The sequence below is a fragment of the Lonchura striata genome, chromosome 1 (assembly GCF_046129695.1).
Source record: "Lonchura striata isolate bLonStr1 chromosome 1, bLonStr1.mat, whole genome shotgun sequence".
Classification (NCBI taxonomy): Eukaryota; Metazoa; Chordata; class Aves; order Passeriformes; family Estrildidae; genus Lonchura; species Lonchura striata.
The window spans coordinates 138,605,428-138,630,859 of NC_134603.1; the positions used below are offsets into that span (position 1 = coordinate 138,605,428).

The 25,432-nt window shown below is 34.4% G+C and overlaps 1 protein-coding gene across 1 annotated transcript in view; it reads right to left on the bottom strand.

The window, feature by feature from the left end:
* The window catches only part of DNAJC1 (DnaJ heat shock protein family (Hsp40) member C1), a 108,823-nt gene that overhangs the window by 41,283 nt on the left and 42,108 nt on the right, over nt 1-25,432 (bottom strand). Inside the window, exons 4-8 of the mRNA XM_021530379.2 lie at nt 23,357-23,522; nt 22,386-22,483; nt 21,224-21,317; nt 11,778-11,868; nt 2,184-2,350 (exon numbers count right to left, since the gene is read on the bottom strand). Coding sequence (XP_021386054.2) covers nt 2,184-2,350; nt 11,778-11,868; nt 21,224-21,317; nt 22,386-22,483; nt 23,357-23,522 — 616 coding nt within the window. The remainder of the gene's footprint in view (nt 1-2,183; nt 2,351-11,777; nt 11,869-21,223; nt 21,318-22,385; nt 22,484-23,356; nt 23,523-25,432) is intronic.

Genomic DNA, 25,432 nt, shown 5'->3' on the forward strand with positions numbered 1-25,432 from the left:
TTTTATTATTTCGTTTAATTTTCAGTTCTAACTAAAGAGTAACAATATGGCAAGATTAGCTCCCTATGGACATAAGATCAGTGCATTCTCAAATTTGGGCAGAAGAATAACTTTACAATGCTATAAGCATGTTTTCATCCAGCTATGTAACCTTATGAAAGAAAAAAGGGAAAACATTTTCTCTTTCCCTTGGTAGATAATTTTACAATGCCTAAGAAGGAAACTATTTTCTTCTCTACAGCCTATTCTTTATCTACTTCAATACTTAAATCCTATGGAAGCAGTAATCAAAAAGAATAAATCACAAGGAAAAAAAACCTCAAAGTACTCAAAAAGAATAAATCAACCTAAGAACTGAACATAATCTAATCTTTCTATCAAATTAGGCACTTTGCACAGTACAGCATTTCCAAAACACTAGTTCATGGATTATAGGCACCTCTAAAGTATAAATATCAACAGTTTAGAGCAGCTGATGAACACTATTAAATTACTGTAATCATCTGCACCTGGGATGCCAACAGCAGGGAAAGCAACTCCACTTCTTACTCCTGGAATACTACTTTATAAAGCTACTTTGATGTTGTCTGGTACATAGTCCACATCTCTGAGCTACCACAGAAGACAAGGGAGAAAAGAAGCTAACAGGCATCCTTATGAGTGAAGAATGACAATCCCAAGAAAAGGTCTGATAGCAAAATGATTTATGACAGGCTAACTTTTTCCTAAAACAAGCAGAACTGAGACGTGGGCATTACACACCACTTGGTTTCATGTCTGTGCTAGAGGCAGACTAGGGATGCTGACCCAGTTCACATCCACGATGTGATGAAAAATATGTATTTCAAAAATGGAAAATGTGTCAAATGACAGTTAGGAACAATTCACTTGTGGTACAATCACTTCCCCAGTGAGCTTATTACAAAGCATATGACACAGCCCTTCTCCTATTAGATACAAATGGCTCCTATAGGCTTCTGGAGCCAGTGACATATATTCTCCATTTTGACTTGCAGTTTATAAATCTGTTTTCCTCCACAACTATATTAAATGTTGATGTTGCATTGTGATAACATATTAGCTGTCAAGCAAAGGAAGCAGAACTCATCACAGTTTGTTCAGGTCAAACACTTTACCCAGACAGCATACCTACAAACTGCCTGGCTGTCCCTAAAAGGTTAACCCGTTTTGTAACAGAATGATTTAAAAAAGACACTAATTTATCAAAGCAATGGAATGCAATACTGAACATCCAGGTGAAAGTGTAGAAAACCAAGTTAGTTTTGTTGAAGACATCTGAAAGGACCTACAACCAATTCTCCTAGCAGTGTCTCTGAAGACACTTGTGAGGAGGTATAAATTTACAGATGGAATAGGCCCATTCTTACTCAATTTCTGCATTTTCATGGAAATTCAAAGACAGACTCAGTTTCTGTCAGAGGGGAAGATGAGTTTGGAGATCTAGATGATCAAGCATGCAACCAACCCAACTTTGCTTCAAACATACCCTTCTCACCTGTTTTCCAAGGAAGGCAGATTTTCAAGACAGCAGACTAATTTACAATGTTTATTCTCAATGTTTATTCTAGTATGATTTAATAAAATTTACCAGAACACAATTATACTAACTACCACTAAGAACCCTTATATCTGAGTAGAAAGAACCTTAACAATAGGCCTAAACTGAATTGTTAGAACTGTTCCATGCATCAGATAAAATACACAAAGTACGTAATCAGCTCTACAAAAGACAATACATCTGCATATTAGAAAGAGGTTTTCTTTTTCCTTTGCTTCTCTTTTAAGAGAGAAGAATCTGTTCTTGCAAGCAAAATGTTATTAACTGCAATTAAGAGAAAGAACCAAGCCTCATACAACTTGACAGCATTATATTCTACTAATTTCTAGTGAACAAGAATAGTATTTATATTAGAAACCAGAGAGCTTTCATATGGCTTAATCAATGACATCCTATTATAACAACATTTCCAGTATCATTACACAAATTACACTGAACATTAATATAATTTTTTCTGTTATATCTCTGTCAGACAATTAATATGTCTCTATACTTCAATGGTATATGAATATTGTGGTGGTAGACACACAATATTCTGTTTTCCTGAGAGGCAAAGAAATGAATCAACATTTTAAATATATAACATGAAAGATTTTGAACCTACCTTCTTCTTCTGTGTTCTGTTCCTGCCTCCCAACCAATCATCCATCTGTTCCTCAATCTCTTCGATTGAAGATCCATGATCATAAGATGGTACATACACACTTGATTCCAGAGCTGTGTATACAGGGAATTCTAATTTTGGTTTCTTGACTTTAGGCTTCTTCTCTTCTATACAAAAGTAAAAAAGAAGAAAAAGTAATGCTACTAGTACTGCAGGCATGCATAATTAAGAAGCAGGTTTAGCTTCTCATCTCTTAATCCTATCTTAAAATTTCCACTAAGGAAGTGCCTTCAATTCCTTTGTTAAAAAGAGAATCAGAGTTTTGCATAATATTTTTTTTTTCTTCCATCTGAACTATGCTGGAAAGGGGCAGTTGAGTTAGCTCTTCTTACTGGTACACCACTTGGCAGAGAAGATTAGTACAGGCAAAAGCACAGGAGCTGTTAAAAGATTCTAAAATCCAGCCAGCTTCAGAGAAATTGGCAACAGTTGACAGGTGAATTTTAGACAATTCTGTGTGACTTTATGGTCAGCTATGCTAAGTAGAAGCTTCTCAGTCAACAGATGGCTTCTCTATTCTCAGATTTCTCCGACCACAAATAGCTCTGTTCTAACTCTTACACATTTAGGAAGATTAAAATGTTGGACCTCATTTCTAACACTGATTACCATTTTCTGCTCTCTCTGCCCTTCAAATGATATTAAATGGGAGATGCAAACTCATGGGAAAGAAAGGAAGGACCACAACCTAAGTCCCAGCACCTAAAAATGCCTCCACTATATAAGATGATCTCAAAAGCAAGATTTAAAATGGACAACTGACAGAACTTTAGGAAAAACAAAATGAGGAGCAGAAAGACACTTGAACACTCAGAAAGCATCCAGAAACCTCAGGTGTGTCATGGGGACTCTTCTGGCTTTTCCTCTTGTTTTCAAAATATGCTGTATTCACAATGACTAAATGTTCCTAAACTGAAAGAGCTGATCTAATACTCCACTGTAACCAAGAGGGAAGTTTTCTACATTTGACTCCACCTTTTCACTCTCCACTGCATATCTTTGTGCTCCTCTCCCTCCTATTGTGTTTCTACAATCACCCAATCATTCAGCAAACTACTTCAATTTACTAAACAAGTAGAAAGCTACTCTTAATACTCAAACAAATAGAAAAAAATCCAAATCATTTAAAGGTGGTGGGCAAGGAAAAGAAGAACCACACTTGTCTGATCAGCTTATCTGCCTTTACAACCACACCCTAATTCTTCAGAGGAGAAAAATCTGTTTTTAATGGAAATAAAAAATTCCTAAAGAAGACAGAGGACTGTTCCCTACAGACTCTGAAGCATAATTTCTTTTCCTAATAGTATATGTACAGAAACAGCACAGTAAAAAGACTGCAGATTTGACAAAGCCTAGGAACTGAGTATTTAAGAAAATAAAGGGACAGAGAACTGTTCCAAGTCCAAAATGAAGAGAAAAGTCATAGAGATCTTAAAGTCTAACAGGATGATGAATGAGCTTTTAAACTTTTCACTGTTCAGAATTTCACTGTACGTTGTTCAGAGACCTGTTTTTATATAGAATCTTTAACTTTGCCTGTCAAATTTCAGTAAATGAAATATTAAGTTAAAATTTGTATTTGGATATTTTAGCATGCTTCTGTAGGGATGTGTAGAAAATACAATGAAAGGACAGGTACTCCTCAAAATTAAGTGAATATCCAAAAGTGTAATACCATCATTCGTCTCACTATGCAGATATCAGTAAAGATTTTTTTTTTATTTCAAAAGGTAAATTTTATCATCAAATCACATATATTAAATATTATCTCATTTTACTCCAAAACTGCCACGTATAACAGCTTCTAGAATCTGTTAAGATTTGTACGGATAAGTAACAGTAGTTTACCAGCTCTTCTTTACAAACACTGATACCAGCAAAAATATTCTAGAAAACTAACTTTAGTGACAATTTTCACCACTTTATTTCAATCCCTCAAAATAATCAAGCACACTCTGTGTCTTCACTTGGAATTACTTAACTGTGGAGAACCCCATGACAGTTGGCTTTTCCTGAATCTTGCACCCCATCAGCTACTGCTTATTAATTTTCACTCTCAAAATATGCAAATAGTTAAAGCTTGAATGCTTCTAACCAACACTTTAAATGAAGAGCATAGCCTGGAATAGGTCATCTAGGCTCTTGCTGTAGTTTTGGAAATAATTATGTAACTATTTCCAGAGGACATTGTGCTCCACTTTAAAATGAGGTATCAAAGACAGTATCTAGGCTTTCTTCAGGGAGTTAAGTGACAGAGGAAGACCTAACACAGATAAGACTGTTTGCTGACTACAAAGGAAGGAGAAATCCCACCTAGAGAAGATGGCTGTACAACCTCAAACAAGCACTCAACCATAATTAAAAAACCTTATCTCTACTGTCTCCCATGGGTATACATAAAAGATGAAGGAGTTCAGCATATCTCTTGATACCACAATGGCTGACATATTGAATTAAAAAAAACAGATAGAATTGAAGTTGCAGCACCTTTGCCATAGGGCTCCCAATAACCCATCATGAACAGTTTAACCTCAGAATTTTCAAAGCTACTTTTTAGAACAGGAAAGCACATAAAAACAGTTTAATGGTAACATCTTAAAGTATTTTAGACAGAGGAAGTTCAGAAGTTATGTTTAGTGTTATGAAGCCTCAAATTAAGGGAGCCAAGCACTGGTGCTCTTTCAGGTAAATATGGAGAAAGCAAAATAGACCACTGGAACTATTTCACACAAAAATCAGAAGTCCACAGGAGATACTCAAGAAGAAAACCTCCCTCCTTCATGTTATCTTTTCACTATCAGCAATTCAATTGGCAGCCTAAAAGACATTTCCAACCTGACCAGGCACTTTGCCCTGAAGAGAACATGGATCAGGTTTTCCAGACACTAGATGATGCCTAGACAGGTGAATCCTGTATCTCCTAAGGCTTGACAGACAGCCAGGAAGTTGGTGCAGCTGCCCACCACCACGACCTAAAGCAAGGATGTGTTTGATCATGCTGACAATAGTGACAACTGCAGCTGTGATTCAGAGTTTTGAAATACAAGTGTTCCCTTAATATTTAGTGTCATTTTCTAATGGTACTGGTTTAGGCCATCTACTATAAGAGACTTGACAAAGACATTTTTCTCATCCAGTCTCAAATATTGTTTTAATATCGTTACACACAAACCTAACTAAATGCAGGAAAAACATTCAGTAATGACTTCCTGGGTTCTTCTCAGTTCTGTGACAGTGAGCTCAGTATCCGCTGGAGACCCAGTCAGACCAAAGTGCCCTATGTAGGCACCAATATCCAGCAAACCTCCACTATAACCAGAGGTACTGGCATTCATACAACCAAACACAGGGGAGAGAAAACAATCTTGGTAAAACAGAGCCTGACTTCAACAGAGTAAATTAAAAGCTTGTTCTCATTACTATTTTCTGGGAAGATAATGTCCTTTTATTGCCAATTTACAGTGTAGTAACTTTTTTAGTCTATTAAATAGAATTAAAAAAAACAAATGGAATTTGGTTTTTGTGCATATGGAATCCAAGATCATAAGTACAATGGAAATTGTTTGATATCTACCAGTCCCATGTCAACTGATCAGTATTTTACATGACTCATAACTTTTAGAGAGTTCTAGTCCTTTTTAGAAGGGATTTAGTTTTATCATTTTCTGAATTCATACTGCAAAAAACCCTAATTTTCTAGAAGTATTTTCCACCTTTAGAACTATAGAGTTCTTTATCAGAAGAATAAAATCAATAAGATTTAAATAAGATTTAAAAAAAGAGAGATGCAGTTACACCCCCTATGTTTGAACAGCATATAAACACACCTATCACTGGGATGCTCAGACATTACAGATAACAATTAGCTAACTCCCCTGAAGTACAAAATTTTATGTTTCTAAAGGCCTCCAATATTATTCTTCTACTGGCTCTACATTTTAGTAGTTTATGGTGCCATGGTGTGAGTTTTGAAGTCTAATGAATTACTTGCATACAATCAGACACTTCCTCATTAGTACTTCCACCTTGTTACTACATTAATTTTATCACTGGCAAAATTAATAATATCTAGCTAATGGTTATTTGCTTTAAGATACATCATGCATTAAGATACTGTCAGATAAGGAATCTGCTAGACTTTATGGATCAAGTACCATGTAATAAAACAGTGATGCTTTTTCCATAACAAATATCAGAGGTCCTGCATTTTGAAGTTTTCAGAAAAATTTATGTTGATTTTACATGTTCAAATACAGAAAAAAAAAAAAAAAAAGACAGTGATATCTTGAAAATGAAAGGGACAAATTACCTCATACCTCATGCATTAGTAAGCAAGAAATATGACCACACAAAAAGATAGACAGCAAACATCTTTTGGGCAAATCAGTAAGATACTGCACTGAGATTTCTTTTTTCAACACAGTTCTCTTACCTATGTAACTATGAAAGACAACCAAAGCATTTTTAACATTAAAATTTATTGAAAACATGACAAGAGAGAAATTCACTTACACATACAGTAACACAGTCAGACAGAACACAAAGAAACCAGAAGTCTGGAAAAAAAATGTACTAAGGTTTTGACAGTCTATTGACAAAATGGAGCAAATTATGCTCAATATCAGTGTAAATATGGGGCAAATACACATATGCTTAAAAAAAGGTGCACATTTCTATACACAAAGTCAATGGGATTATATGAATATATCAAGAATTTGAGATAGATGTATATATCTTCTGTACTGGGACATACAAGCTAGTTTATTTTTGAGCAAACTGAAAGACATGCTCAGTGATGAATGCATCCTCAGCTACAAGAAATTTCTCACAAGCTACAGCTTCTGATGACTTTCATCTTTTTTCCTGACGATCTACCCTTCCCAAAACTTCCAATTCCCCCAAAATACAAATGGGTTAGAAACAAGGCTCCAATATTTGAGCATTAATTTGCCTTCCGACAAATATGTAATGAAGCATGCATACCTCTCTCAAATGAGCCTCATGCACTGTATTTTTAAAGAATATTTTCCAGAAAGACTAAAGGAAGTTTTGTGAGGAGAGGTATCATACAAGCCTAGTTGAAACAACTGGGAAAAATACACAAGCTTGAAAGTTCAAAATTCTTTCAGCAGGCCTGCCAAAACAATCAGTGAAATAGATGATACATAGTTTGCCATAATTAGGCTTCAGAGGTAACAATTAAGTGATCAGAATATTCACACCCACACCAACCAAAAAAGCGTGCATTGCATAAATTAATTTTCTCTCAACCTGCCTGTGAGCAAATCATTACTGAGCAGCCATATCAACATTGCATTTTGGCAGAGATTAATACTAAACACAATTATCCAATATATTTATCAATTATTTGGATGGAAAGTAACCTTCAGCAGGGTGCTAGATTCTATGAATTTAGTTCAAAAGGTTTCCTCTTCAAGTGAAGAGGAAGCACAAGAAGAAGTAGGAACATGGATTGGCTGGTAGCCGGGGACCAATCAAATCAAAAGTGTTTTTGAAAATTACACAGTTAAGAAGCTTATGGCACAACTGCACTTAAAAGGGACTTTGGACAAGAAATCTTTGATATCAGGGCTTGCAGTTATGGTGGACAAGTAATCAAAAATGAGCTATCAGAGCAATAACAACTAATGTAACCTGTGATTCTGTAATAACCACAGAAAAAACACGATTTCATAATCAGAAGATAACAAACTTTGGAACATTATATACGAACCCAGGGCCCAATTGTTCTAGATACATTGCAAAACTAAATTGAGTGCAGAAGATCCACAGAAATTAAGGAATCAAGAAAGACTTTGTATTAAGAAAACCCACAGATAAATAAAAAATGTTTTAGGCACAGACATACTAATAAAGAACAACTGAAAGCCAAACCTGGAGAAATTCATACTGAAATTAGGATATAACTATACAATAGCAAAATTAATTACCTGAACAAACTATGAAGAACAGAAGACATCTCAAGGTTTACTGATCAATGTTGTATCTTGAGTAACAAGGAAGCACAAAGCTGAAGTGCACCATTGGTACAAGTCAAATAAGACAAGTCAGAGAATCAGTATTTTCCACTGATTTTCACCTGTAAGAGTCTGAAACCCATTGTACTAAATGACCTAATCTATCTCCTATCCCTATTAATGAAATGATATAAAAAGCTATGTAAGCAGCATGCTGTATTCCAAGCTGTCAGGAAAGGGCGACCAACCAAGCCTAACCAAACCTGATCAAATGCATTAAAGGTTTCACTACAGCTCTGGATGTTTGGTGGCAGGCACTTGGGTAAGAGTGCTGTAAGACCCTGTGGAGACACATAAATATCACATCATAAAAGCTCAATACAGAAAGGCAGCTCAACAAGCAGCCATGGGGCTCGTAATTTCATACTTTAGTTAAAGCTTGAAAGATGGGGGTAAGGAAAAAGCAGAAAACCACACATACTATTCAACATGGTTTATAACTAGAAACAAAACAGTTTCCTGCTAAAGATTGCTGCAGATGCCTTATACATCATGGCAAGAATTCTGGATTTACAAAGCAAATATGTTTTGTAACTGGGATGCCAGTGAGGAGTTCACCTGCAATATTTAGCAGGCACCTTTTTTAAAAAAAGCATATTTTAAAAATAAATTTAAGTTTTCATACTGAATGTCAGGGAAAACAAACTAAGAAGAATGAAAAGTAAGAGAATGGCCAAGGCTAAATATAAAGAAAGAAAAATAGATGTGTTTCCCCGCAAAACTGACATCATTAGAAGTAGTACTTCATGCAAAAACAGCTAGAATTTGTCCTGGTAAGTACTCAAACCTTGCAATTTAAATTTAAAAATGGAGCAATCTGTCCTGATTGTATGCCTACGTCATCTTAGTTTAGTCATGCCTATTCAAGTGCAGCTAATACCTACTGTACTTTACATCCCATGACTACAAGGAACAGGGTTATCCATTGGGAAAGAACCAGTCCCTGATGCAGGGATCACACATGTGACATGACAGAAGAGGGAGAAGTTGGAAGAAAGTTTATTAATTAAAGCACTTCCATTTAAAAATAAAACTATATGTTCTTACATCTAAATGTGAAAAATGCATCAGAAAATGTAATGCAAACCATTTCTACTTTTGTGCCTAAAATACACATCTCTCTGTTAATTCCTATTAAATCCTATTTCCTAGAAACCTAATGCTGTGTTATAAGTTGCTCTATTTTTGTAAAGCAAAGTTGCTATGATTTATTAAGGCAGTAACAACAGCTTTGGATGGGTTGAGAAGTGATAAGAAACACAGCAAAAGTGCCAGAAAAATAAATCAAAAGTGTGTAATATAAACTTCCCAATAAATTACCTTTTCATACTCCTTCCAAAAAATAGAACTTTAATAACATCTCAATACAGTCCTCTCTTTCCTGTTCAGCAAACTACATTTTCCTTCTTCAGTACCTTACTTTGGTTTTAGTTCAAGCTGCCTACAGAATACTGCACAGTTTCAGCCGGAAAGCAGACAAGGGGGCAAACTAGCAATTAGGGCATGAAAAAACCAAGCACTGAAAAACAACTAATGCTAATCAGCATGAGATATATGTTTACTCAGTTAAATAGACAGAACCTTTATTATGACCTCACATCCCAGAGATAGTGTCTAAAATTAAGAAGAATGGGGGCAAACAAAATGCACATTTGGTGATTTACAACCTTTCTATGCTAATTGTGATGTGACAATGCAGAGCAACATAATGAAATAAGCAAATTTAGCAGATGCCTTGCATGCAAGCTTCAGTTAAAAATGATATAATTTTTTTTTTGCCTACAGTAACATGGATGCATCTCTTGCTTCTCTCTTGAGAGTCTTACTTATTAGAAAAAGAAGGTAACTGACAGCTCATTCTGCTGCCCAGCTATATCACTACTATGGCTGACCAAATAATTCCATGCCAAATCTCAAACTCTGCTAATTACAGGTGGTGATTCTCAATCCTCTTTGCTACCTGCCAGCAAGCCTACGATGGGAGGGCAGGATGCCAGCCAGTGAGACTGGTGAGGACTGGCCCCTGCTCACATGAGTGACACTGGGTCACCTGGCAGACATGGCAGTCATGCCGTGGTGCACCCAGCAGTGTGACAGGGGACAGGGTGGTGCTTCTATGAGAGATCAAGGGTGATTTAGAAGCCCACACTTGTGTCTCTCAGGGGTGGGCACTGCTACTGGAGGTAACAACAAAAAAAGTTACTCTCACAACACACCTGGCAGCAGGGAAATGCTTAAAACTTCACGTCGCCTTTCAGTGACACACAGGAATGTGCAAAATATGATGTTAACAATTTTACACTTTCATTTGCACTTCTGTTTTCAAAAACTAGTCCTTTTAAAACTCACAGTAGTTCACAGGTTTCAATGAGGAATGTATGCCTGCTATTTTGAACAATGGTAATACATTACTATCTGACAATTTAACAAGTTTTTAATAACCCGAGTCAAGACCCTTTTCAAGGACCCATTTTGTGGTAGGTATCTCAAACATAATGGCAGGCCTTCCTAACAAGCATTAAATGCACTATTTTGCTAGATTTGGCCTGGTTCCATGATGCTCACTGAGATGCTGAATGTTATCCATTTTCCCAAAACAGATTCAGCTACTGGTAAGTTGGGAATTATTGCTGGAACTGGATCTCTTCACTGATTTTACAGAACTAAAATATAATTAATTATATTTTGTAAATATATATAATGCAGCTGTATTTTAAGTACCTAAAGGCTTATGCTTATTCCAAGCTACTAAATTATCACAAAGCACTCCATGCACTTGTCAGAATAAAGGAATTTAAAAGCATGCACTTAAGTACAGTAAATAAAGCAAGCATGCACATACAAACACGGACAAAAAACTGTTAAAACTGTCTTCAGAAGAGGGTAGGTTTAATCATTGTCAAAAGCAAATAACTGAAAGAAGAAAAAGTCACCTATAATTATTCTGAATGCTCTATTAAAGGAAATGTTAATTGCCTTCTCTGGTCTTTTATAAGAGTATAAAAACTTTAAAGCATTTATTTGAACAATAGCACAAATCCACCTCTGAAGTCTGCATTCATCCTTCTGGAAATTCAAATTATTGTCACTTTCTATCACAAAAATCAACTCAATATGCATAACAGAATTACTAAACACATTATTTAAAAAAATATTTACAAACAACAAGAATACAAAAATGCTCAAAAACCCAAATGTCACTTCTGAAAATATACAGTACATTTGAGATCTTCCCCTCCCATAAAGCAACATTTCTAGCAAGGTATGATCTTCTTGATCTAACTGATCACCTGAGTTGTATGTTTCTATAGGAGCAAACCAGCAGTCTACTGCAAAATTAGCCCCAAAATTAAAAGCTTATTTAAATTTAACAACAGTAGAGAAATATATAAAGCAGGTATTTTAGAAGGTTAGAAAAGTGCTTGTTCATATACATCCAATGCAGAAGCTATATCGTATTACATCTTTGTTTATTAAGACAGCAGTAAAAACTCACTCTGAAGTGTTTCAAGTTCAGCCTTAGCCAGGGCATCTTCTTTCGCCTTCATTTTTGTTTCTTTATATTCTACATATAATTGTCTGGCATCCTTTAAGAAAATGTTGCAACGGCATTAGCATCCTTATACAAACAAGTAATTGCAATGGCTCTGTTTTAAGTTCTCACTTAACCTCACAAAAAAAAATTAAGATATATTTGTTTCCTTGAGTTACAGCAATTTGCAGTCTAAAACATAGAATTTGTATAATAAAGGCTCAAATGTAATAGTGTTGATATTTTAGACTATGATGCTCATTGACAATCTGAAAAGCAAAATGGTTAGAGAAACTACCTACAGCTTTGCAGAGACCATGCACCCCCTTTGCTCAAATCAGCAATCTGGAAGTTCAAGGGAGAAAGAGATGTTTTTAATTAGAGTAGCATGCACAGGGACAAACAAAGGCAACTGCTAGGCAGCAATCATCTTAATGTGAACTCATTAAGGTAACACTAACTGCATGTGCCAACTTGTTCCCCCCTTTTTTTTTAAACCAACTTTACTCTGCTATTAAAGTGTTGAAAAGATACTTTTTCTTTTCTCCAAGGGTTATATTCTAATCTGAAATCCATAAAGCAAATGTACACATAAAACTAGAAGTCCTGTCACACATACACCACAATAAAGTACATCTTTCCAAAATCTGATGAATGAAACATTAGGGCTTTCTGTTGAAACCTTTCCAATATGAACAACCAGATTGCTGAAGTAGGAAAAATTGAGAGTTTTCTTACTCTCACCCATTTAAGAGATATCTATGCCCATTCAAAAACAAAGAATCCATTACAGAAATGCTGAAATAGAGAAATTGCTATTTATCATGCATGCAGAATGTCTATTGTATTATACAAAAAAATAATGATAGCACTAGATAGACCTAATCTTAGATATTCTTACCCAAAAATACTTTTTGGTCTTATAACACTAATAGTACTACTTTTTACAGATAAATTGTAGCTTAAATTTGAATGCAGAATGGTAGTAAATTTTTTATAATTTCAACTATATTTAAACAAAACCTCGTATCATCAACATGAAATAAGACACCTTAAGGAATCTTGAAAAGATAAATCTGAGCTAAGCAGTCATTATTGCTGACTCTAATGATAGAAATCATCTCATTCTCCCTACAAAAATAAAATAGTTGTTCTTCATGTTACAGCTGCATCTACCCTTTCAAAGCAACTTGAAGGAGGCTAGAAAGAACATGACAGGAATCAAGCTCTGAGCAGAACTTTGTAGTGGTTTGGAAACATCTTGCTGATAAGGTCAGGATGTTTGAAAAACAACTGACAAATTCCCAAAAAAGATGAGTAAAGTTTCACCTCTTTCCAAAACACCTCTTCTTACTTTTTTTCCCTCCCCCCAGGTACAGGAAATAAGATAGTTTTGGGGTTTTTTGTTTTGGGGTGTTTTTTTTTCTGTGTTTTTTATGTAGGAAATCTCTGCACACAAAAGTAATTTTAAATGGTTAAATGGTTTACATAACTTTTTGCTCCTGGAACATAACAGAATAGACCATATCATATGCTATTACTTTTAGGATTAGGTAAAAGGGGTTTGTTTAAACAGAGTTGTGGCTAAAAAAAAAGTGTAGTTACAGGAGTTAGCATTAATAGCAGATATGTAGGCTTTGAGGAGACATATTTGAATTACAAAATAAGTATCAGCACTGCTTTTCTTTTTGGTTTACCTGAAATAAGAATTCCCTACCACACTGGAAATTTCCTTTGTACTCTTGAGGTTTGGCCTACTTGAAAAATTAAGAAACAGAAACAGCCATAAATGCAATAGTTCTTTTCTGCTGAGTTTGAGACATTTGGGTTGTGTGGCATACACAAGACTCAGACTTATGGATATCCAAAAAACCACTTTTGTTTAAGGCTATGATTTCAAAATGGCTACAATTAACTGGCATTTAAATTTAACCCATTTGACACTGAAAGCCAATATTTGATGCTAAATTCTGGTGTAAAATCCATTATTGCTTGTGGGATCTCCAGACAGCAGGCACTAGGGGGTAACTGTCAATCTCTCCAGCATGTCAATCACAGAACAATTGGAAATGTGGTTCAGATGAAAATGAGACACAATAGCTGAACAACAAAGAAAACTAGTCAGAAGCACGTAAATGAAATGTGGTAGTATTGTTGCTTTATAGATATAGAATGGATTATCACTACAAATGGAATAATATGCAGGTAAGATTATTATGGCTAGTACCATAATAACAAAAAAAGGGGAAACTGCACATTTTGAAGCATACATAAATGTATACATATAAAGAAAAAAAAAAACAACAAAAAGCTTAACTCAAAATGGATTTTGAAGATTTGAAAATCAAATCCTTTCCACAAAAAAAAAAAAAAAAAAAAAAAAAAAAAAAAAAAAGGCTCTACAGGTTGTACAGGAAAATTAAAAGGTGTACCTGAGTAAAGACTTTAACCACAGACACAAATTTTATGCGAATTGGACCTTATAGGTCAAAATGAAAAAAACACTGGAAAACCATTTAACATAGGAAGTTCTTTGGTGAAAAGTTCTGCCTTAATGTAAATAAACCCCTTTCAATTCACTCTTCAATTAGCTTTCAATCAGTGTAAACAGGAATATTTGCTTTCAAGAATATTCAGTTTTGGTAGTGTTAAGTATTTCAGAATAGGTTTATACTCAGAATTTTTACTTTTCCAAAATGATAAATTTAAGCAGTCATTTATCTCAATACAAGCATTTTAGGGCCTTAAAGATACTGTCAGTACAGACACAGTGTCTTCCAATCTAATGTTCCTTCCCCATGATTCCATAACAATTTCATATCTCAAAACATCAACATTTTATGCTTAATGTATACTTCACCTTAAAAACATAATAGACATAAGAAAAGTACTATTTTCATACTTCTGGGGTGGAAAGATACAGAGAAAAGAGACATAAATACAAATCTTGGAACAGTTCTAACTAAAACTCCACTTTATCTAATCAGAAATATGTTCTCATTTGCAGGAACTTAGGACGTTTTCAAAAAAAAAAATCAAAACAAATACATTATTTCTTCCCACCACTAAAGCAGCATAACATGTAATTAGTTAAGTACAAAGAATAGAGAATAGAGCTGATATATGCTGGCTTATTATATTATAAATCCATATATATACTTTCCAGAAAGGAACAGAATGAAAAAAAGAATGTACTTGAAATGCAAAATTCTGCTATTAGTATTTCCAAATTATATTTAAACTGCCATATATAGGAAAATCCTGTGATTACCATCATATTTAATCACAAGTAAAAATTAAGAATACTAAAAAATTCTTGAAAATATAGTTTCTCTCTTTATATCAGTATCATCTCATGCTATTAAATTGAGATTGCCCAGACAAAGCTGAGCCTGAGTTATGCAGAAATACAGAAATTCCTGATACTGAACTTTCAAGGGTTTCTTTCATTTGTTTAAGGTTTAAGGTCTTGGTTGGGTTTGAGGTGTTTTTTGTTTGTTTCTTTGTTGCTTTTAAATCAAGAGATAAAGCATTTACTCAAACTGTACTAATTCTAGAAGTAAAAACTTCCATTCTGAGTAAGACTCAGTAATTTTGGTTTCTCCTTGATTTTTGGGGAGGGTGATAAGGCTTTGTTTGTTTGTTTGCTTTGTGGTTTTTGGGTTTTCATTGTTTGGGTATTTTCCCCTCCAGTAAATATTAAATCCTCCTGGCTTTCTGGTCTACCTCAAATGAAACTGGAGATTATCAGAAAGAAAGCAAACAACTTGAAACAACTTGCTGTATGAGAATCTTAATTTCAGATTTTGTGATAGAAAGAGTTCACATTTTAGTTCTTTGGGGACTGACAGAAACAAAATTCACCCTTAAGTGAACTCTTTCTCACAAGCATACTTAAAGTCAGTATACTGAAATAATTTTCTATGGATTAATTTCTACTACATTAAAAATATTTTCATGGAGCTATTGAACCAATTTTTTGTCTTTTTGAGCACAGTATTATTATATGCAATTTATATTAAAAAGAGAGAAAAAAAATAGTTAAATTAAATTTACTCCACCAGCCCACTTTCAATTTGCTATTTCTATGCAATAAAAATTCCAACCATTACACCAAAACAAAAATACTCTTTGGAGAGGATTCTGTACTAGTGATATCAATGTGTTATGGTAAGAAATAGTGTTTAAATGTTTAGAGTTAAACATTTTGATTTATAATTTTCTTTGGCATTTTTACCTTTTTGCCCAAGGGCAACCTAGTAAACAAATAGGAATTGCATTACTTCCTCCTTTATAATCAAAAAATCATGCTTTGCCTGTAAAATAATCCCAGGTGTGGGGAGGCTCTTCAGCTGGGTACAGCCGTGGGCAGTTGTGGTGCGGTTCCCAAGCCCCATGTGACCAGCAGCTGGCTGTGCCACTGCAGTCTCTGCTGGGAATTCCATGTGCCCCATAGTGAGACAAAGGCAGCCAGAAGGGGAAACAGAGGTCAGTGCTGCAAGGCTTCTCTGGGACCCATTTCACACCCCATGAAGCCTCATACCACAGCAGACCAGGAGCAATAACTGAGAGTCAATATTGCCTCGTACACATGAGCTATTCACACTCATGTGGTAGGACATGTAGAGTTACAGTGATACAAAGAAGCTGCCACAGCAGAGCAGGCAACTAAAAACAAATTTCTTTACTATCTTACATTTATATACAACTTCTAGTATTTTTGCAGCACATTTTTCCTCCAGAGCCTCAAGCGGTACCCTGTTAGACGCAAATTATTTTTGCTCACTTGCATACACCCAGAATACTTCTTTTACCATCCACTCTCCTCTGACCTGCTTCTAAGCTTCTAATTGACCTCAGGGTCAAGAGCTTCATCCTTACTTTGGTTCTCCCAACAGCTGTGAAATAGCAAGAAACAGAGCAAATGGGCAATCACTTGTGCCACACATCCTGCAATTGCTCGCTCCCCACAAATTATACTAACAGTGGATCTGTACAGTAAATTGGAACATGTCAAAACCCTCAAAACCTTGTAAAGCTGGGAAATAGAGAGATATTTAACCTTACTGACGTGACTATTTTTTAAGGCATATGTTATTAAATGCAATAAATTTCGTTTTAATCTCACACAATTTCATATAAAGTCACATGTGAAGACAGAAACAACTCACAAATACATTTGCTGACCTAATCAAATCTTGCTTGGAAGCTAACTTGCCAAAGGAGATGCCCTGCTGGCAAAGCCTCTTGAGTTTAATGACACATTGCCAATCCGTTTAAGGCCAAAGCTGAACCATCTCAAAACAGGTGTTGAATTGTGATCATGGATTAAAAGAAAACCTGAGGAAAAAATGCCAAGAAATTAAACACCTCTGGGTCACTGGTTTGAATCTATTCCAGACTACTAAATCTGCTACAGTAATTACCATCTGGTAGTCTACATAAAAATAAATTACTGGCTTTTTTGTTTTAATTCATTTTGTGCTACACAAAGGTCTTTATAAACACAAGTTTCAATTGTAACTGAAAGCTCTGTTGATAATCTCACTAGGTTATACCCAGTGCAACCATGTGTACTGAGCTCAAACTGGCTTCTCATTAACCGTGAGCTGCCACATCTCCCAACAGCTCACTGCGAGGGTGTGTGCTCTACACCTACGAGATTACAACAGAAGAAGGAAACTTTATTTTCTTTACAAGAAATAATTTCTGTCAAAACAAACAAAAATGCTTTCTGCTGCATTACCCTCAGGACAACAGCAGGCTCACAATTCAGTCGGTGTAAAAATAAAGACATTCACTGCTAAACTTCACCACATCAGTGTGGAGGTAAAGTTGACAGGACCACTAAGAAACATGCCTATCTTCTGTTTTCTGAAGGAAAAAAAATTGTGAAGAATAATTAAAAACATTTTTCAAAAAGACCACTTTTCTCAAGTTGTATGTCTGGACATGCAAAAAAACCCACCCTCTAGTCAGGTACTTTTGGAAGAAACTGCAATTTACCTATGGCAGCTCTCCCTCAAAACTAAGTTCACTTAACACAACTGCCTGCTCTGTATTTCATACACAGTTTGAACTGAAATTCTTGCACACTACATGTAGCTAGTTTATTTCATTCTAAGAAGAAATTTCAATAAGCATTTTAATTGAGTTTTTGGGGGGTCTTTAATCCCTTTTTTTTTTTTAAATATCTTGCCTATTTCCTGGTTGTTCTCATTAAAGCATTAACTAAAATGGCCTTAGAAACAATTTTCATTCTTTTTTTATTTTTTCTTATCCTACATTATAAGAATTAAACTTGGTAATAGACAATGTAATTTACACTCCACTTAATGTTTCCTTCACAGCACACATTTTGATTTATGATACATTTTATGTATTTTTCTCCCTTTGCTTCTTCAAACAAACTCTAAAATTCTGTTTTTACTCCTAAATTTAACTAAATTCAATGTGTGGATGTAAAAATCTATGTAGTTTCTCTCAAAATACAATTGTCAACAGTTTAAAAAACCTGCTCATTTTCTTAGTTTCTCTCATCCTCCCCTCACACATTTTTCTTCCAATTTTTTGACATAAAATGCAGCCTACAACAAAATGGCATAGGCCAGCACAAGGGCATGCAAACAAAGCATTTTTCTTCAGTGAAGGCCCACCTTAATTATTTTAAGTGCCTCCTTCTGAAATCTGACATTTTGAAGGAAGAAGCGAAGTAGGAGAAAGACACTCAATTGGATAAATGAGAGCCAGGCATGAGCAGAAGCTCAGCAACCTGAATCCTCAGACACAGCTGTTGCAAGAAGAATATTCACATTAATTAACAGAGGGAGAGATGGATGCTAGGTAAAAAAAAAAAATACAAGAAGGACTAAAAAGTTTTATTTGTTGCTATTGTTGTTATGCTGTTATGTTTGATTAGGTTTGGGGATTTTTAATGAAGTCTCCTCTGAGGAAGAACTTGTGTCTGTTACAGGCAGGTGCTTCTGTTTTGTTAGTTGGAAGAAACATTTCAGCTGTTTTACTGGCAGGGCTTTGAAAAACTCAGTGGCAGAGCAACATTCAGTTAAAAGCCTTGCTAACTCTTCCCCTTTCCTGTTCCAAATATGGTTCCATTAAATATGGATGCATTTTTAGAAGTTCATCTGCAATTGGATTAAGTTGCAGCTGAATGACAGATTTTGAAAACAATTTGTTGGCTCTTAAATGACTGGAGAAATAATTTAGATTAAAACAATAAACAACTGAAATCTGTAGCATCCATCCTGATGTCAACCACTTGCAATATGACACGTAATACTACTCAGGATCTGTAGGATCCTTCATCTTCTGCCTTAGTGATTTACTTTTATTAAAGCATTAAGTAACCTGAAATCTCAAGTCTGTGACTACTGAATAAAAAAGCACTCAGATTTAAAACAGGACCTCTGTACCAGGGTATAATCTTACAAGTACAAATTACTTTTTGCTCCATGTTGGTCATTCAGCCACATCTTGCCAAAATGTTAAATATACATCAAAATCAAAAATAACTCAGAGGTCTCGCTGTCAAGGTAGCTACAACATACCAGGTACCAAAACAAAACTCCAACTGCTCTTATGCTCTTCAGAAGAGGTGATACTTCTTTAAGTATTGTTAACTAATAAATAATAAGAAAGAATAATTTATTTCAGTCACCTGAAGTCCTGAATAGTTTTAACATTGAAGATTTTTTACGGTTTAGTGCATTTGAACTCATGTAACTAGCAGGTCACATTAAACAACAACAAAACAAACTCTGCAGTTAAGCAGCAGTGTCATTTCTATATGGGCCAATTTACTCTAGAACCTCTATCTCTTTTCTCCCCCTTTGCTTCAAAGCCTTCCTGCTCTGAATTCCTCTACAACATGCTTCCCCTGCCACAAACACCCTGCTGGATGGTCTCCAATATTCCAAGAGTTACTGGACAGCTTTTATTTTCCAATACTATTAATTTAATGGTATAGGAATCCTAACAAAGGGTAAGTTCTACAAAGCATGAAACATCATTTTGTTGTATTTTTTTTCTGCCAATTCTGACAGGCACAGGAGCTGCTTTTTGAACAACAGATCTGAAACCTGCTATACTAACATAACGCTATCTTAAGATCATAAAAATTATAAGACATAAGAAGTCCTATTTTCAATTATTCACTAATCTCACTATATTGTGTGATTTTTAAAAATTTTGCAATTAAAGCAAAAGGGAAAGTATTATAATTAGGAATAAAGTTTCAAAATTGCAGCAACGAAGTTTGCCGACCCTAATTATTTTCTATCTGACTCACCTTGATGAGGAATGAAGATCAAAGCTTAATATGGACACAACAGATAATTAGCATAATCAACTTGCTTTACAAACTTGTAAAAAGAAAAGTTTTTTAATAAAACAGCCCCAAAGTTCTGATGAAAATTTTAAGCGAGAGAGATTAACTTTTGCCACTGTAGGAAAAGTTAAAGGCCATAAAAATGGATGCTAGAAGACCAAGCATTATTGTATTTATAACTTCTACATGGGTTTAAATAAGAGAGTAGGAATTATAACTGTAGTCTTTTTCTAGATTGAACACAGACAAAACCCAAACAGTGATGCCATTTGTACTACTTATACTTTCAAAACAATACTCAATATTTCTGTAAACCAAAGAAAAATCATCTCACATTGCCTGATCCATATTATCAGTGACCAAGGTATTAAAATCAAAATACTGTATTTAAGGAAGATGCAAAGAAAGAGCAGGTGATATTAAAAAAGTTATTCTGGTAACTCATCTGACAATACTTCTATTGGTTGAATGCCAGCTAGATTTTATAGTATTAGATTAAAACACAATAACTATGAGCAAGCCTGCCACATTGATGCTTATAAATTACAACCATACCTTTGTTATTCTACTTCAACAATTTCAGGTATCAATTTGTATCATTATCCAGTGAATTAAAGAAACTCCATCATGAAAAATAATTTCAATGTTACCCCAAATTTAAATGGCATATTAAAATTTGCCATGGAAGTACAGCATTTGTTGATTTGAGATTAAAGTACTTTTGTTAACATCACTTAAAAACACTAGTATTCCAAATTAGATGGATATATATCCATCTCCCCCACCCCTCTTCCATCATTTATTCTTGTAGCTTTGCCTAACAGAAACTGCTTCCCTAGCTTATTAAGATTAATATGCATTTAAAATACATTCATATTTCCATGAACTTTTTAGCTTTTTATATCAAATTTGCCTCCAAAGAGTAATTTATATATATATATATATATATATATGCTATGTGTTTGAGCCAAAAAAATTAATTAAGAACAAGTGCTACACATCTGATTATGCATAATAACACCATCAAGAAAAATTAAGTAACACAATTTAACATCATCACTGTTACCTGGAATAACTGAGGTAAAGCTTTCACTGTGAGACAGAACCATATTCCCAGCTTGCATGGAAGTAAGTCATGCCAATGTGGTTTGTCCAGTACCCTGCAGTCAAATAAAATTGTAGGTTTTTCATTATTGCCACACAATCTCAAAGCCAGAACTTTCCTATTATCCTTTAAGATGATTAGCACTCGTCAGCGCCCATAAAAATATCTGACTACATAATAATAAAGATTCATTTTAAACATTTAATTCAAAATACCTAACAGCTAACTTCTAATCATTTCTTTATTTTGATCTTCGAAAAGGCCTTTTCTTCAGGAAAATAAATTCATAAGCCACATAATCACTTTAGTTTAAATAAAAAACCAAACCAAAAAACCACTCAAGCTTCAACCAAGTGTTCACAAGTGCTGACAACCAGATATGAAGACTGTAGCATAAACAAAACAATACATAAAAATTAATGTCATTTGCAGTTCACTGGAGCATTACTCACTGATGTCATCAAGAAAGACGACAGGCAGAATGGTCTCTGATCTCCATCCCTCATTGATCCAGTTCATGCCCCTGCTGTGTGAACTATTTAAACCCTTTATTTCTTTCTATGAATCAATAAAAGAAATAGTGGTATCTTTTGGAGTGTCCTGAAAGTCACTATTTCCCTATGTGTTCCTTGACAAACAACGTGTTACAAGCCTTTACCAATACATTAATTTCTAAGTTAATCAGATAAAAAGCATTTAATCAGACAAGCATAAAAAACCCCATAAGAACTCCTTGCTTGGAATAGGAATAAAATGAAGCTTAAATAAATTGAAATATGCTAATTGTAATCAAAGACAAAAGCCCTTACAGAGGGAAAAAGTTCTAAAATCTCCTAAAATCAACTTGCAAAAAATAATAGCCTTTTATAAGACAGAAGCCTTTAATTCAGTCTTAATCTTTCAATGATTATTGATCTGATGCATAAACACCATGTGTTTATTTACAATCCAAACCTGAAAACACATCTACACTGGCACATTTTATATCAGCAATGGCTGTTATTACAAATACAGTTGTTTTTCTCACTGAGTATTTCAAAGATGCAAAAAAAAAAATGAGAGAACCAAATCAGTAGCTGACAGAATGTTTTAAAATGCAGAAAACAAAAGAGTCCTTTCCCACCTTTCGTTTTTGTCTAGAGCAGCAAGTTTGGCTTCATCTGTACTCCTGCTGCCTGTTTTTTTCTTCTTTTCCCTCTTTTTTCTGCTAAGCAGCTCATCCTTGATGTAGAAAGAACTACGGTTACAGGTTATCATTAGCATGTAAACCACAAATGTTACTGGGACTCTTCTGTGAAGGGTAAACACTAGAGTAGCATTTATGCAAATTTATCTGGGGTCCTACATGATTAAGTAAAATGATCTATCTTAACAATAACTGTTGCCATGGTATCCAGTCTTTAAACACACATGAAGTCCAGTTCTGTCACTCATGTGTATCTCCATAGCAATCAAAGTTTTCTAAGAGGAGAAAGCATTCAACTTGCCTCCTTTCTCATTCATCAACTTCAATAATGCAGTGGAAAATAAAAAAAGTAAATAGATGCTAATGTATGAATATTTTTCAAGTTATGCTTAGTTTTTTTCTTAGTCTACTGAGTGCAACAGACTTCTATATGACAAAAAATAAAATTATCAAAAAATAATGTGATTTATACTGCTTACCAATTCCCACCATATTAAGAAAAACCCAAAACAAAAAAGCATGTAGCTGATAACAAAGGAAAATCAAGTATGACTTTTAAACAAACAAAATCTGTTTATTTTTAAACCTTAGCTATGACTACAGTAGCATATGATTCTTCATCAACAAATGATAGACTTTTTCTCTTCTTCCTTCCAGATAAAAACTCAGGACCAGCTCTTGCAATTTATTACCAATTCTAGAAAAATTAAGTCGTTTTTAGACTACTATTTCAGAGATGTTGAATATCTCATTCTGTAATTATCATCATTTTAAATATAATATTTGAAAAGTATGAAAAATCCAAATTCAAATCAAGGAAAGTGGTAGAGGTATCTATAATACGCAAACTTCTACAGGAAATGCAGTACTAATAATTGAAGCAAGTTTGATTTATTACCAATACTTACCAGCTGTTTTTCCAGGTAGATTGACCAAACCACAGCATAATGACCCACTGTGAGTATAATGAACAAGAGTAATGCCAGCTCAGCATTGCTCATTTTTCTCACCCGCCTGTAGTAGAACACAGGCTGTCGCCAATCTGGTAGTCCATTGATCAGAATATCATCATACCTACAGTAGCAAACATAACAGGTTTTCATGGAGAGCTAAAAATGAAATAAGCCAAGCCATCCAATTATAAAACAAAAGATAATCCACAGAGTGTTTGAATAATACACACACAAAAGATCATTTAGTAATTTTTTTTTTTATAGAATAATGCCTTGTTTTGTCAGCAGATTGGCTTTCATGTGGAAACAAACAGGCTCCAAACACTGGGGCAGGGAAAAAAAAAATTCAAATCTTCCTGCAACACTTGCCTCCCTCCTCTTCCAAGTTCATTCACTTTTGAAGTAAGAGACTTCCAGAAATGTGTTCGACATGCTCCGTAATCATTGGGTAGGTCTCCATGATCGAGGTAAGTAATAACTCACTAAACAACTAAATAGGTAGCCAAGAACAAATGTCTCAAACACTAGAAACCCCTTTTTCTTTTCCAAATTAAATGCAGAATGTTGGGGGGAGGGGAGAGGTATCTCTGCTTTTTGTTTTTGTCCTTTAGTGCCATAAAATCCATTAGGTAAAGCATGCCAGACTTATAGCTTCTTTGTAAGATAAGAGCTTAAATTAGAGGATTGATATTGATGTTTGAAAATGAAGTTCACCAATTTTTTATTTTCTATTTGAAACACTGTCTTCAAAAACAATCTATTTTAAAACTGTTTAATAACTAACTCTGCCAACTGTACAGAAACTATTTTATGACAAACCTTTTTCCTTCACACAAATGTCTTGAAATATCTTGAAATGTTTGAGGTCTTTTATTTACAGTATTTGAACAATTTAAAAATAAACAAAACAAAGACATGCAAGCCAGATTTTTTAAATTAATTTTCAGAGTAAACAAAAATCTCTACAGTAAACTCAAAAATCTGTATGTTCAAGATGCACAACCTGTTAATCTTAAATTGAACACCAACTCATTATATATTCTAATCACACCATTTCCAGAATTAAATCTGCACTGAAAGGCCTAATTTGGTGCAACACATTGACCAAAATATTTTAATTAAAAATATTCTGAGTTAGTCGCAGGCCTAATTACAGGAATAGAAATAGGGCCTATATTGTCATGCAGGTCAGTAGAACTCAGTAGTAGGTTTTTCTCAAGTAAATTGACCAATCCAGGAATAATAGCGCAGCTGCTAAACTGCCAGTCTTGACATGTAAATCAATTTAAATGCAACAACTGCACTAGCTACTTTGATAGTTATTAAATTGATACCTTGGAGATGCAATAAAAAAAAATATTTCCATAAGCAAATTTATTTTAAGCAGAAAAAGAAGCAGTGGTTTTCAATTAAAAATATATCTTAATATAGTTCATATCTGAAAAGCTAACTTCTGATAAAACATTTGTTCAAGTTGGCACCATTATGTCTGCATAAAAGATTTAACACCTCAGGATTCTGCTGTGTTCTGAATGATACCAGAAGTTAAATTCATATTACAAATTTCTATCTCCCATTACAACTATGAGAATACTCAAGTTAACATCTATTATTGTAAAATTTGAACTACTAACTTTTTTCCTTTCCCAGTAAGTCAGAACAAATTAACTACTTATACCTTAATACAAACTTGTTCAGAAAAATTGCTTATGATGCTATTTTAAAATTAAAATTTCTACTTTTCATTAAGAAATAAGAGAAGTTTTAGCCTTTAAAATATTAAGACATTTACAAGATTTTAGTTATAATGGAAGAGACTACTTTAGAAACAGAAGCATTTTAAAACACATTAGGTTGATAACAAGGTTTTACATAACATGTTCTTCCTCTGAAATCTCCAGAAAAATACATGTACAATCAAATTTAATATACATTTATTAAGCAGTTGCCTTCTTATATACTGAGGGTTGCTAATTGATGCCCTGAAAAAGTGGCTACTGATTAATAAAGTCCATATATCCTGATGGTAGC